Source organism: Wickerhamomyces ciferrii, contig 00157, assembly GCF_000313485.1.
Source record: "Wickerhamomyces ciferrii WGS project CAIF00000000 data, strain NRRL Y-1031 F-60-10, contig 00157, whole genome shotgun sequence".
Taxonomy (NCBI): domain Eukaryota; kingdom Fungi; phylum Ascomycota; class Saccharomycetes; order Phaffomycetales; family Wickerhamomycetaceae; genus Hansenula; species Hansenula ciferrii.
The window spans coordinates 1-12,797 of NW_011887583.1; the positions used below are offsets into that span (position 1 = coordinate 1).

Here is a 12,797-nt window from a genome sequence, read left to right on the forward strand (position 1 = left end):
CTATTAGTATAGTACGAAAAATATATAAAGTTTGAATACCAAAAACTACATTTTTTTAAATATTTTGTTTTTAAAACATTATCTAAACATTTATTTTCTGTAATTTCATTTTATTCATGTTAATATAAATTTTAAATTTTCTTAATGACTATAATATTGAATGTGTATAATATGGATTTATATTTATATTGTTATTTTTTTTTTTTGTGATTTTTAAAAAGTGTTAAATTGCTCATGATCATTGATTTGAATATATATAAAAGGAATCTATCCTATTTATTTTTATTAAACATTGAATCTAGTACTACCTAGAAACTAATATAGACTTAAAATTAATTAAATCTATTTAGCTTCAGCAGCTAATTTTTCAGCTTTAGCAACAACATCTTCAATACCACCAACCATATAGAATGCATTTTCTGGTAAATGATCATATTTACCTTCTAAGACATCTTTGAATGAAGTAATGGTATCTTTTAATCTAACTAATCTACCTGGAATACCTGTGAAAACTTCAGCAACAGCAAATGGTTGTGATAAGAATCTTTGGATTTTTCTTGCTCTTTCAACAGTTAATTTATCTTGTTCAGATAATTCATCCATACCTAAAATAGCAATAATATCTTGTAAAGATTTATAAGCTTGTAAAGTTTGTTGAACATTAGTAGCAACATCATAATGTTCTTGACCAACAACTGAAGCATCTAATAATCTTGATTTAGAATCTAAAGGATCGACAGCTGGATAAATACCTAATTCTGAAATACCACGAGATAAGACAGTAGTAGCATCTAAATGGGCAAAAGTAGTAGCTGGAGCAGGATCTGTTAAATCATCCGCTGGGACATAAACAGCTTGGACAGAAGTAACTGAACCTTTTTGAGTAGTAGTAATACGTTCTTGTAAAAGACCCATATCAGTGGCTAAAGTTGGTTGATAACCGACAGCTGATGGAATACGACCTAATAAAGCTGAAACTTCTGAACCAGCTTGAGTAAATCTGAAAATATTATCAACGAATAACAAGACATCTTGACCTTCTTCATCTCTGAAATATTCAGCAATGGTTAAACCAGTTAAAGCAACACGAGCTCTAGCACCTGGTGGTTCATTCATTTGACCGAAAACTAAAGCGACTTTAGAATCACCTTCTAAATTAATAACACCAGTTTCTTTCATTTCACGGTATAAATCATTACCTTCTCTGGTACGTTCACCAACACCGGTGAAAACAGAGAAACCACCATGAGCTTTAGCAATGTTATTAATCAATTCTTGAATGAAAACGGTTTTACCAACACCAGCACCACCGAATAAACCAATTTTACCACCTCTAGCATAAGGAGCTAATAAATCGACAACTTTAATACCAGTTTCTAAAACTTCAGCAGCAGTTGATTGTTCATCGAAAGTTGGTGGTTCAGCATGAATTGGGTTTCTTTGTTTAGTGTTAATTGGACCACGTTCATCAATTGGTTCACCAACAACGTTAATGATACGACCTAAAGTTTCACGACCAACTGGGACAGTGATTGGAGAACCGGTATCAGAAACAGCTTCACCACGAACTAAACCTTCAGTACCATCCATAGCAATAGTTCTAACAGTGTTTTCACCTAAATGTTGAGCAACTTCTAAAACTAATGGAGCACCATTTGGGTTTTTAATTTCTAAAGCATTTAAGATAGCTGGTAAGTTACCTTGATCGAATTGAACATCGACAATAGCACCGATAACAGCTCTATAAGAACATCTTGTTAGTATATAATTCAATTGTGTTTCTTGTTGTTAATATAATGGGAAGTTTTTTTTTCCTCCCAAGGGGTGTTGTTTTTTTTCCCGACGAATGAAAAAAAATCCTCGAAATCTCTGAATCGTGATTGAACGATGGGAGGACAAACAACAAAGATTCCAACAATAACAAGTCAATTGATTGGGAAATTGATTGGATTGAAATGATAATTAGATTGTTCTATTCAATTGAATCATGATGATTTGTTTTCCCATTAGAATTGGATGTTTTTTTGTTGATTTATTGTAGTTGAAAAAACACCCTTTTGACCCCTGATCTCGACAAACCCAAAAAGACACGGTTCAAAGACCAACAAGAATCAATTGATTAATCTAATCAATTGAGATGGATTCAATTGCCATTGATTCAATTGATTGAATTGTTTTACCCTTTTGAAAATTCTTCTCATTATATTAAAACTTTCTTGATGTTTTATTGATTTGATACTCACCTAACTTTACCAGCTGAAGCTGGAGCAGTAGCTAAACCTCTGTTGAAAATCAATTGAGATTTAGCAGCTTTGAAAGCAGCTTTTGAAGCAGAGTTATATAATCTTGGTAAGACCATTATTAATAACTAATATAGATTAATAAAACAAATTAAGCTATACTTGTCCTTGAAGTTGTTAAAATTATTGGTGAAGTTAAGATTTCAGGAGAAAAAGAGTTTTTTTTAAAGGGGAATTCGAGGATTTGGAAAATGTTGGACGGTGTCAAAATTGCAGCGATTGATTGGCTGGTGAGCGATTCGCGGATGGCGGGAGGGTAAATGGGGTGACTGGGTGTTATGTCAGCGCTGAGTAATCACAATAACCATTGGAACTTTTAGTTACACTACTACAAATTTATGAAGAATAGTAACTATGTATATGTCTGTGAAGGTTAGTTCTAGAAATACATCAATATATAGCGACTACGCCGCTATATATTGCTACCTATTGCTACTTATTTCTTACCCAATTCACTTGCCCTCTTTGCAGCAGCTTGAACACCTTTAATAATCCCACTCTTAACACCATGACTATCCATTTCAACACATCCAGCAATTGTAGTTCCACCAGGAGTACAAACTTTATGTTTTAATTCACCTGGATGAGTACCACTGATTTCAGCCATTTTTGCAGTACCCTCCATAACTTTAATTGAACATTCAAGTGATTCTTTGAAAGGAATACCTAAACTTAATCCACTTTCAACTAAACCTTCCAACATTGTTAAGACAAATGCTGGTCCACTACCAACAAGGGCAGTTGCTGCATCCATGTTTTTCTCTGGTAATTCAACAACTTTACCAATTGGTGTAACTAATGCTTTGATTAATTCACGTTCATCTTCATTAACATCTAATGAATTTGATATAACTGCTGTACCATATTGATATTTTGCTGGAGTATTTGTCATAACTCTACTGATTTTAGATGAATAAGTTTCAAATTGTTCAATTGTCCAACCAGCAACCATTGAAATTAATAATTTACCTTTTAATTGATCTTTTATTGGTTCTAATGCAGATTCTGTAACATAAGGTTTAGTACCAATAATAACAACTTGTGAATTTAATACAGCTTCATTATTTGATTCTTCACCATAACTAGTTTCAAATGGGATTGGACTATCTTTATATTGGGTTACTAATGCCTGTGCACTTGATTCTGATCTAACACAAGCAATGATTTTAGTTGGTGGTAATTCTGGATTTTCTGATGATAAATAAGCTGATAATAAAGCTTGACCAATTGTACCGGCACCTAAAACGGCCAAAGTGTATGGTTTACCTTTCTCGTAAGACATCTTGAAATAAGTAATGAAGAGAAATGATTAGAATAATATAAATATCAATTGAACAACTCAAAAAACAGAGATGATATAAGTCTAAACAATTCAATTAAAATTATTGATAATTCGTTGATAAGTGAAAAAGATCATTGGTTCGCGAATTGGAAATATATGGAGAATCGTCCACTAAGTAATAAAATAAGCGAGAAAACCAGGGAAAAGTAAGAGAGAGCATGGTATATTGAACTCAAGATAATCACATTCAATATCAACTACTATCTCTAAGTGTTTTCTATCTCAACACCTTATTATCTACCAATATTCATTCCTTGACTTCCCAATCAGGCAACCAAATGGCAATGACTTCCAAATATCTGTCGTAATGTGTCACAAATCAAATTCACCTTTTTCTCGAAATTACGCACAGATGCTCAAAATTGGATTTTAATTAACACAGAACAACGTCAAAGAAAAGAATAATTACGGAAGACATATTGGCTATTTTCATATTGGATTTGCTACTTAGGCTCGCTTTGCTTTATTGTTACTACTCTTAATTGGCTTTTGTGGTTATTAGCTGTGGTCTTATAGGCTGTTTTATTGGGTATTCGGGTAAGCTGCTATTTTTTTGCTGGGGATCTACAGTGTTAAGTGTCAAGTGAATATTGAGAAAAGGTGATTTTTGAGGTCAACGCTTTTGTTTGAACAAAACATAGTAATATTATATTTGAAATAAGGCCATCATAATGGGGTTGAAATACGTTCCTACACTTTATCCATCAGATGAAGAATTTCAAAATTTTATTGAATATTTAAGTTCACCCAAAATTAAAGCATTAGGTGATGAATATGGTATGGTCAAGATAAGTCCTCCATCAAGTTTTAAACCTCCTTTAAGTATAAATCAAGAGAAATTTAAATTCACACCAAGAATTCAAAAATTAAAAGAATTGAATATAACTAATCGGTGTCGATTGTTTTTCTATAAACAATTGTTCAATTTTAATAAAATGAATAAAAAATCATTACCAAAAGATACATTTATCTTGGTGAATAATGATTCAAAGAAACTTTTTTATTATGATTTTTTCATTGAAGTTATTAAATTTTATAAACAAAAACAACATGGTTCCATTTCGGGGAAAACTTTACCAAATATAAAGTCTTCTATATTGAATTCTGATGAATCATTATGGTCATACTTGAGTTATCAGTTCCAAATTGATATTGAAACTCTCAAAACAATATATCAAACAAAATTATCATCATATTTTAATTTCCTAAGTGCAAAACCTGAATTTACAAATCAATTAATTCAAGAAAAATATCCATCTTCATTATTATATGATCAAAGTGATGAAGAAGATTCAAATTCTTCAGATAATGAAACAGATGAAGATGCATGTCTTATTTGTAAAACCAATTCCCATCCTCAGGATACATTATTATGTGATTCTTGTGATAAACCATTCCATAGATATTGTTTATCCCCACCATTAAGTAAAATTCCACAAGATAATTGGTATTGTGATAATTGTGTTATAGGGAATGGTTATTATGGTTTCAAAGATTCTACAATTCAATACTCTTTAAAAGATTTTAAACAATTAAGTGATGATTTTGATAATTCTTATTTCCCCAATGATTCAAAACCAAAATCTATTGATCTTTTAGAAAAACAATTTTGGTCATTAGTTGATGATATTGATAATGATTTAAAAGTTAATTATGGTGCAGATATTCATAATCTAAGGAAAGGTGAAATATCTGGATTCCCTACTAGAGATTATAAACCAACAAATATAAAATCACAAGAACAATATGATCATTATGTTTCACATCCAATGAATTTAAATAATTTACCATATAATTCTAAATCATTATTAAATTTCTTAGATGTTGATATCTCAGGGATGACAATACCATGGATTTATATTGGTAATACATTTAGTACTTTTTGTTGGCATGTTGAAGATCAATATACTCTTAGTGCAAATTATCAACATTTAGGTTCTACAAAAAAATGGTATTCAATCCCATCAAAACATGCAGAACTTTTTGAAAATTATATGAAAAATTTAGCACCTGATTTATTTGCTAAACAACCTGATATCTTACATCAATTGATTACATTAGTTTCACCATTTGAATTGAATCAAGTTGGGATTGATTGTTTTAGTGCAGACCAAGAACCTGGGGAATATATCATAACGTATCCAAGAGTTTATCATGCGGGTTTCAATGCAGGTTTTAATTTTAATGAAGCTGTTAATTTTACAATGAATGATTGGTTAGATTTTGGTGTTGAATCAACAAAAAATTATAAAAAAAATTTAGATAAAGTTTCAGTTTTCGATATTTATGAAATGATTTTAAATATTTTGAATCATGCTAATTTAAATAACAAATTTGATAAAGGATTAGTCTTGAAAGCATTGGAATTTTTGAAACCTAGATTAACAGATGAAGTATCTTTACAATCAACAATAATGGAAAAATTAGATTCAAAACCAATAATACCCAAAAATATAAGAACAATACCAATCGAAATACATGGTGAAGATATTGAAGAAGATGGTATCTTATGTTCACAATGTAAAGGGTTTTGTACTTTCAGTTATATATTACATTATGAACCAATTCCAAATCATGCAGAATCTATTCAATTACCAACACCAAGATCTTCACCAGAAAATTTAACAGATTCTTCCAAACAAAGAAGATCATCAAAAAGAATAAAATTATTAAAAGATCAAGAATATTATAAACCTGTGATACTTTGTCTTGAAGATTATTTGAAGAAAGATAATGTTGTTTCTGAAAAAGATCAAATTTATTTGATTAGAGATGTTGAAAAGTGTAAGACATTGATTAATGATGTTCAATTGAAGTTGAATAGTGTGGGTGCTCATTGAATTTATATTGATTGTCTCGACTATATATGTAGCTGAAGCTTATAAAACCATGGTACAACAACTATAGAATAACGTTTAACCTATTACCATGGAATTTGTCTGCAGTTTCATCAGTCGACGCATAACACAATACCCTTAATACCAGTCTACGGTAGATCGTTCCTTGAACCACTAAAATTCCTATGAAATGGATCTAATCAACTAATTTTAAAATCCATAAATCCCACTAAATCCATATTCCCTTAAAATCCCATACCGGTTAAATGCTTGAATGAACTTTTATTTAACCGAATCGTTAACTATGGTGTTCGCGAATTCCACGGATTTAATGGTTTTCAATGATTTATACCAATTGAACAAGTATAAAAGAAGTTCAAAATCACATATTTTCAGATCAATTGATTTGTGTTATGTTCATCATACAATAGGATAATACAATCAATCAATCAACTACACAATATGTCAGCTCAAGAAATCATCAATGAAATCAATAAAGTTAAATTTGGTTTAGGTCTTATGAGTTTTACATGGAGACCAGATCCATATCCACAATCATCATTTAATGAATCAGTTTTAGCAGCAATTGAAAAAAATTTACCAAATAAAACATTTGTTAATGGTGGTGAATTTTATGGTGCTGATTATTTGAATTTAAGATATATTCAAAGTTTTTTAGAAACTTATCCTGAACAACGTGAAAATTTAATCATTTCAATTAAAGGTTCAGTTGATTTAGCCAATTTAAGACCATTAGGTGATCGTGAAAATTTAAATAAATCAATTGATAAAGTTCTTGAATTCATTCCAGATTTAGATATTTTTGAAATCCCAAGAATTGATCCAACAGTTACTTTAGAAGAAACTATTACAACATTAAATGATGCAGTTGATAATGGTAAAATTAAGGCAATTTCAGTTTCTGAAGTTAATGCAACTACATTAGGTAAAATTGCTCAAATTTCTAAACATCCAATTGCAGTTGTTGAAATTGAATTTTCTATATTTTCAAGAGATATTTTGGAAAATGGTTTAGCTGCAAAAGCTGGTGAATTAGGTATTCCAATTGTTGCTTATTCACCATTATCAAGAGGTTTATTAACTGGTGAAATTAAAGATTTATCCAAAATTCCAAAAGGTGATATTAGATTACATTTTGATAGATTTAAAGAAGAAAATTTCATTAAAAATCAACAAATTGTGGAATTTATTACCCAGGCTGCAAAGGAAAAGAACGTTACACCTGCACAATTTTCATTAGCTTGGATTAGATATCAAAGTGGTAAAACTATTGATGAAATTAAATTACCAAAAATTATTGATATTCCAAGTACTTCATCAGCTAAAAGAGTCCAGGAAAATTTTTCAAATGTTGTTTTAACTGATGATGAATTTAATAAAGTTCAAAGTTTTATTAAAAATGTTACTGTTCATGGGGGTAGATATAATGAACATGCTGAAAAATTCTTGTTTCAATAAGTATCATGTTTGTTTAACGTTTATCTTTTTTTTATTAGCTGGAACTATATATAGATATATTTAATTAAAATGATCATACTTTACCTTAGATGTAGTGGTACTGATCGGAGCCTTTAAAGAGCTGGGAAACATAATAACAAGTCACCTTTTTCCGTAAAATATTCTCAGTTTACCCATAAATTCATCTTCTGATCAGCCCTTTATCCTTTCTTTTTCTCTAGTATAAATCAATAGTTGTGTAAAAGTGTTGATTTTGATCTATTTTGATATCGATGGTTATATACTTTTAATACCGAGCCAGAAAAAAAATCAAAATTTGAACCTTTTATAAGCAGATCAACAACATCAACAACATCAAAAAGACCAATTAACCACAGCAAGATCATATTACAACTACACACAGTATTTGAGCTCATCAACAACAAACCCACATCCAAATACTTTTTCAAAATGGCTGGTTATTCAATCTATTTACGTGTCATAATTTTTTCATTCATAATCTATAAATTGATCCAAGATCCAAGAGAACTAGGACGTCAAATATCTTCATACACAGTGAGTTATACCCCTAATAATCCCTCATACAGACTACTAACAACACCTCCCAAACAGAAGAGTAAAATCATTTTTACAGAATCAGAATCTTCATTATTTGCAACATTATTAATAATATTAGGACTAAGTGATTATTTACCATATTTAGAAGATAATCAAGATTATTTTGATTCAATTGTTCCAGTTAGATTTCTTTTAGGTCTTGGATTAACACTAGGATCATATTTAGAATTAGTTTCTATCTTATCAAGTCCTTTGGTTTTTTGGTTTGGAGTTTTGGAAATTTTGACTAATGGATTGATGTTGATTGATGTTTAGACAGGGAAACTCAATCAATTTTGATGGTTTTAAAACAGGAGAACAACAGGAGTGTGGCTATAATTTATGAGAATCTGAATATCTAATTTATATAAACAATATCTTTATATTTTCCTGTATATTTATTGGAAATTTGTAGTTGTTGATTTGTACTCGGATACGCGTCAGTGGTTCATAACCCGCGTTTTTCTTCTATATAAAAGTTTATATTTGATCTGAACAAAAAATCAAAAGAACATCACCAACAAAATAGACCACAACTATCCCATAAACAAAGGTTCAATATGATCTTTATATCTTCTAAAACTGCAAATTACTTAAGATGCTGCTTTCTTTTCACCCTTTCATTCTATATGATTAAAGATCCACAAACTATAACTGATCAACCATTATTAATATTATTTGGTCAAGCAATGAATGTTGAAAGAGGTGTTATAAACGATTTAAATGAAAAAACTTTAGGTCTTGTTTCGTTATTATTCTTTTCATTAGGGCTTATTGATTTCATGCAATTATTAGTTGATAATGTTAAATATTTTGAAAGTATAATCCCATTAAGATTAACTATATTTTTCGGTATTGCAAGTTATTCATATATGATTCCAACATCACCATTTCATAATGATTTAGTTTTTAGTTATTCATTCTTGGAAATTTGGTTTAATTTCTTACTTTATAATGTTATTAGAGAAGAGAAACATAAAAGAAATCAAAAATTTGAAAAAAAATTGGAAAGTGAATTATTACAAGTTCAACAAGGTAAAAAATCTATTGAAGAAGTTGTTAATAAATTAGAAAGAACTAATGATATTTAATATACTATACATATGCATTCACCATATTTGATACCATTTTTTATGTAATACTTTACTTAATTTTTTGAAAAATTCCATTTCATCCCAACAATTTCTATTATATTCACATCCCATCATATTAACCAAGAAATCTCTTGAACTTTCATTATAGAAAAATTGTTCATCTAGGGCATTATTTGGACATGCCCCCTGGGGTAATGCACTTATTGTCTTTGTTGGTAAAAACCCAACTCTTGATCTAATCCAACCAAATTTATTATAATAATATTCTAATGCATTACGTTCACCATTTTTCCAAATTTCAACATTTTGTAAATAAAAAACTGGGTCAAATAGCAAATCTAATAAAGTTATTGACCAATCTGTCTTTTTGATTAGGAAAGATTGTAAATTAAATCCACCACAATCTTGGGTCAAAATTAAATTTAATGGTTCTTCATAATTTATATATGGAATATCCAAATCTAATGAATTTGGATTAAAATATTGTAAATCTCTATAAACAATTTCATCAATTTTGTTAAAAATTAATTTTTCTAAACTTATTTCAGGTTCCATAATTAATGTATATAGATCAATATACCAAAACCATAAATCATTTTCCGAGAATTGATCAAATGTTTGCTTGATAATATCAAATTTTTGCCAACCTTCTCTAAATTCATTTGAATATTTCTTTGCCTTAGTATAATCTTTAATAATTAAATCATAACCATGTTTTTGAGCATAATGTTTTTTATTCAATATAGAAGATCTTTCAATTGACCATTCATTTGCACCTTTCCATTTATTAACCCCACCTTCAATATTAGCACCAAGTACAATAACAATTTTTTTCTTCTTATCAAATGTTTTTCCAGATAAACCTGATTCAATTTCATAATCTTGATATATTAAACCATCTTTATCTTGGTATTGATCTCTTGCAGTTGGTGGTAATCCACCTTGACGATGATCTTTATGGAACCCTGGATTTCCTGTACCACCCCTAGTGACACCCCATCCTTTAGTACCAGGTCCATCACTTAAGTCAAATAAATAACTTGAATCTTCAGTGAATAAATATGTTTTACATAAGAATATGGTGATGATTGTTATTAAAGTTGATATTATTGGGTTTTTCAACACGAGTTTTTTGATTTTTTGAATAGATTTATCAAATTGTGGCATGGTGATTGGTATGATCTATATGTCCTGATACCTTCAACCAGTATCCCTCTTCAACGTAGCTTATTTCTTTATGTCTTACTGTACAATTTCAAGATCTAATTTCCTTTTAAAATCGCGATGACTTTTTTTTTCCTTCGATTGACAGCTTTTTTTAAGAACGAAAATCTTGATTTTAATGTGAAACAAGATCTTGGTTGTCTAGAATTGAACAAAGGATTGAGAATTTTGTAGAATTGATTGGTTTTTTGGGTTATTTGAGTGTTGTTTAGGTGTAGAATGGTGTTAAGTTCTTTGTTCACTTTAGTTTATTCGATAATTATGGGCATTATATAGGTCTACATGTAACTAATTTGGAAAAAGAATATGATAATTCTCATTCAAATTGATCAATCATGTCTTGAAGACTAATCGAATACAATATTGAAAGTTTTGAATCATCAATTTGTATTGATTAATATAGTTTCTATACTCAAAATCTTGATAAAACTAGCTGGAATTCTATTCATGATCTATTAACTATAGAATCAGGACTAAAAGTGAAATCTATAATATTCAAAAGCCGAACTACACGCTTAAAAACAGTTTTGTCCCTAGAAGTTTAACCAAAAGGTTACCAGACAAATTTAACAACACCAGTAGTCAATATATAGGTATTTAAGAATAACTACCTTCATATACAAGTTTATAAATCCAACGAATGGATATTTAAATTTATGCACAGGTTATTTCCCTAAGCTTTCACGCAATAAACTCAAAAACTTAAGTGTAAAAGTAAAAGCAGAAGTGAATGAACATTGAAAATTTATATACAAAATTTATGAAATTTCGCGATGGCACCGGGTAAATTAAGGTTAAACAATTACGTACGCGACGTCGACGATATTATTATAACATTCAACTTGTTGAATAATTTAGTATTAATATCGTCTTATAACATTGAAATTGAACTCAAGCTTTTGATTTTTGCCTTACATTCACCATTTACAGCAATTTTGCTTTTCCTTATCCTAGTGGGACGAAATTGCACGTTAGAATGGAAGTTTTCCATTGAAATGCTACCCAACTTTGACTAAATCATCAATTATTTATGATGTCTTTGCGTTTTTGCTACACTAGTCATATTCTTATAGAAGAATTACTTCATATGTGATTATTATATGTAATTATAGGTCATTGGAATTTCTAAATGATCCTAAAATTACTGATAATTATTATAATGAATTTGATTTACATTTGTATTTCATCAACAATTTTTTAACCAAATCTTGTATACTTTAATTCTTGGTTATTTAGGTTACTCATTTATAAAGAGGATACTAATACCAGAGTTTTAAGTTGAAGATCTATATTCATTTTACAATAATATACATTTGGATTTATCCATGTGAATATTTAGAGATTCGTAGTCAAGTAATGATTATATATCTGATATATATAGAGGTTGAATATGGTCATAAAGTTAACAAATAACTCTACTTTACAGATCTAATTTACTATGTGGATGTATAACGTCGATGATCAATGAGCCCATGATTATCAATATATTGTTGGATAAATACAAAGTTCAATACGTACTCTACAATTTATATAATTGAAATACCTTAATATCAAAAAAAAAAGAAATGAATCTCATTCAGATTGATCAATCATGTCATGAGGACTAATCGAATACAAAACTGAAAGTTTTGAATCATCACTCTATATTGATCATATAGTTTCTATATCAAAATCCTAATATAAACATGTAGGATTATTGCATAATATATCAACCAAATACTAGCTATGAAGCCATGAACAACAGCATATTGTCGAGCAATAAATACAACACCACGAAACGCTCTTTTCGCTTAAGTTCGGATTGTTAACGAGTGGAGTTTCGGCTTGATAAAAAATAATTATCCATATCCATTTTAATGGTTATTGTACTTCAAAAGTTGTTTATGAATAGTTGATTTCTAGCAAAATCAAAAAAAATTATATA

General features: G+C 29.3%; 6 protein-coding genes across 6 annotated transcripts; 3 read left to right on the forward strand and 3 right to left on the reverse strand.

Annotated features, from left to right (window-relative positions):
• Window positions 1-342: 342 nt before the first annotated feature.
• ATP2 (F1F0 ATP synthase subunit beta) lies at window positions 343-2,359 on the reverse strand (the record flags this gene model as incomplete). The annotated part of the gene is made up of 2 exons (XM_011274991.1): window positions 343-1,739; window positions 2,254-2,359. The coding sequence occupies 2 exons, from the start codon at window positions 2,357-2,359 to the stop codon at window positions 343-345; spliced, it is 1,503 nt and encodes a 500-aa protein (XP_011273293.1).
• A 377-nt stretch (window positions 2,360-2,736) lies between these two features.
• On the reverse strand, window positions 2,737-3,582 carry PRO3 (pyrroline-5-carboxylate reductase; the record flags this gene model as incomplete). The annotated part of the gene is made up of 1 exon (XM_011274992.1): window positions 2,737-3,582. One exon carries the CDS (start codon window positions 3,580-3,582, stop codon window positions 2,737-2,739), a length of 846 nt encoding a protein of 281 aa, XP_011273294.1.
• A 731-nt stretch (window positions 3,583-4,313) lies between these two features.
• On the forward strand, window positions 4,314-6,482 carry JHD2 (histone demethylase; the record flags this gene model as incomplete). The annotated part of the gene is made up of 1 exon (XM_011274993.1): window positions 4,314-6,482. The coding sequence occupies one exon, from the start codon at window positions 4,314-4,316 to the stop codon at window positions 6,480-6,482; it is 2,169 nt and encodes a 722-aa protein (XP_011273295.1).
• Window positions 6,483-6,783: 301 nt separating this feature from the next.
• BN7_4417 (aldo/keto reductase family protein) lies at window positions 6,784-8,831 on the forward strand (the record flags this gene model as incomplete). The annotated part of the gene is made up of 3 exons (XM_011274994.1): window positions 6,784-6,842; window positions 6,911-7,917; window positions 8,362-8,831. The coding sequence occupies 3 exons, from the start codon at window positions 6,784-6,786 to the stop codon at window positions 8,829-8,831; spliced, it is 1,536 nt and encodes a 511-aa protein (XP_011273296.1).
• A 284-nt stretch (window positions 8,832-9,115) lies between these two features.
• ILM1 (Ilm1p) lies at window positions 9,116-9,646 on the forward strand (the record flags this gene model as incomplete). Its single annotated transcript, XM_011274995.1, has 1 exon — window positions 9,116-9,646. The coding sequence occupies one exon, from the start codon at window positions 9,116-9,118 to the stop codon at window positions 9,644-9,646; it is 531 nt and encodes a 176-aa protein (XP_011273297.1).
• An 18-nt stretch (window positions 9,647-9,664) lies between these two features.
• Window positions 9,665-10,816, reverse strand: BN7_4419 (putative alpha-1,6-mannosyltransferase MNN10; the record flags this gene model as incomplete). The annotated part of the gene is made up of 1 exon (XM_011274996.1): window positions 9,665-10,816. The coding sequence occupies one exon, from the start codon at window positions 10,814-10,816 to the stop codon at window positions 9,665-9,667; it is 1,152 nt and encodes a 383-aa protein (XP_011273298.1).
• Window positions 10,817-12,797: the final 1,981 nt, after the last annotated feature.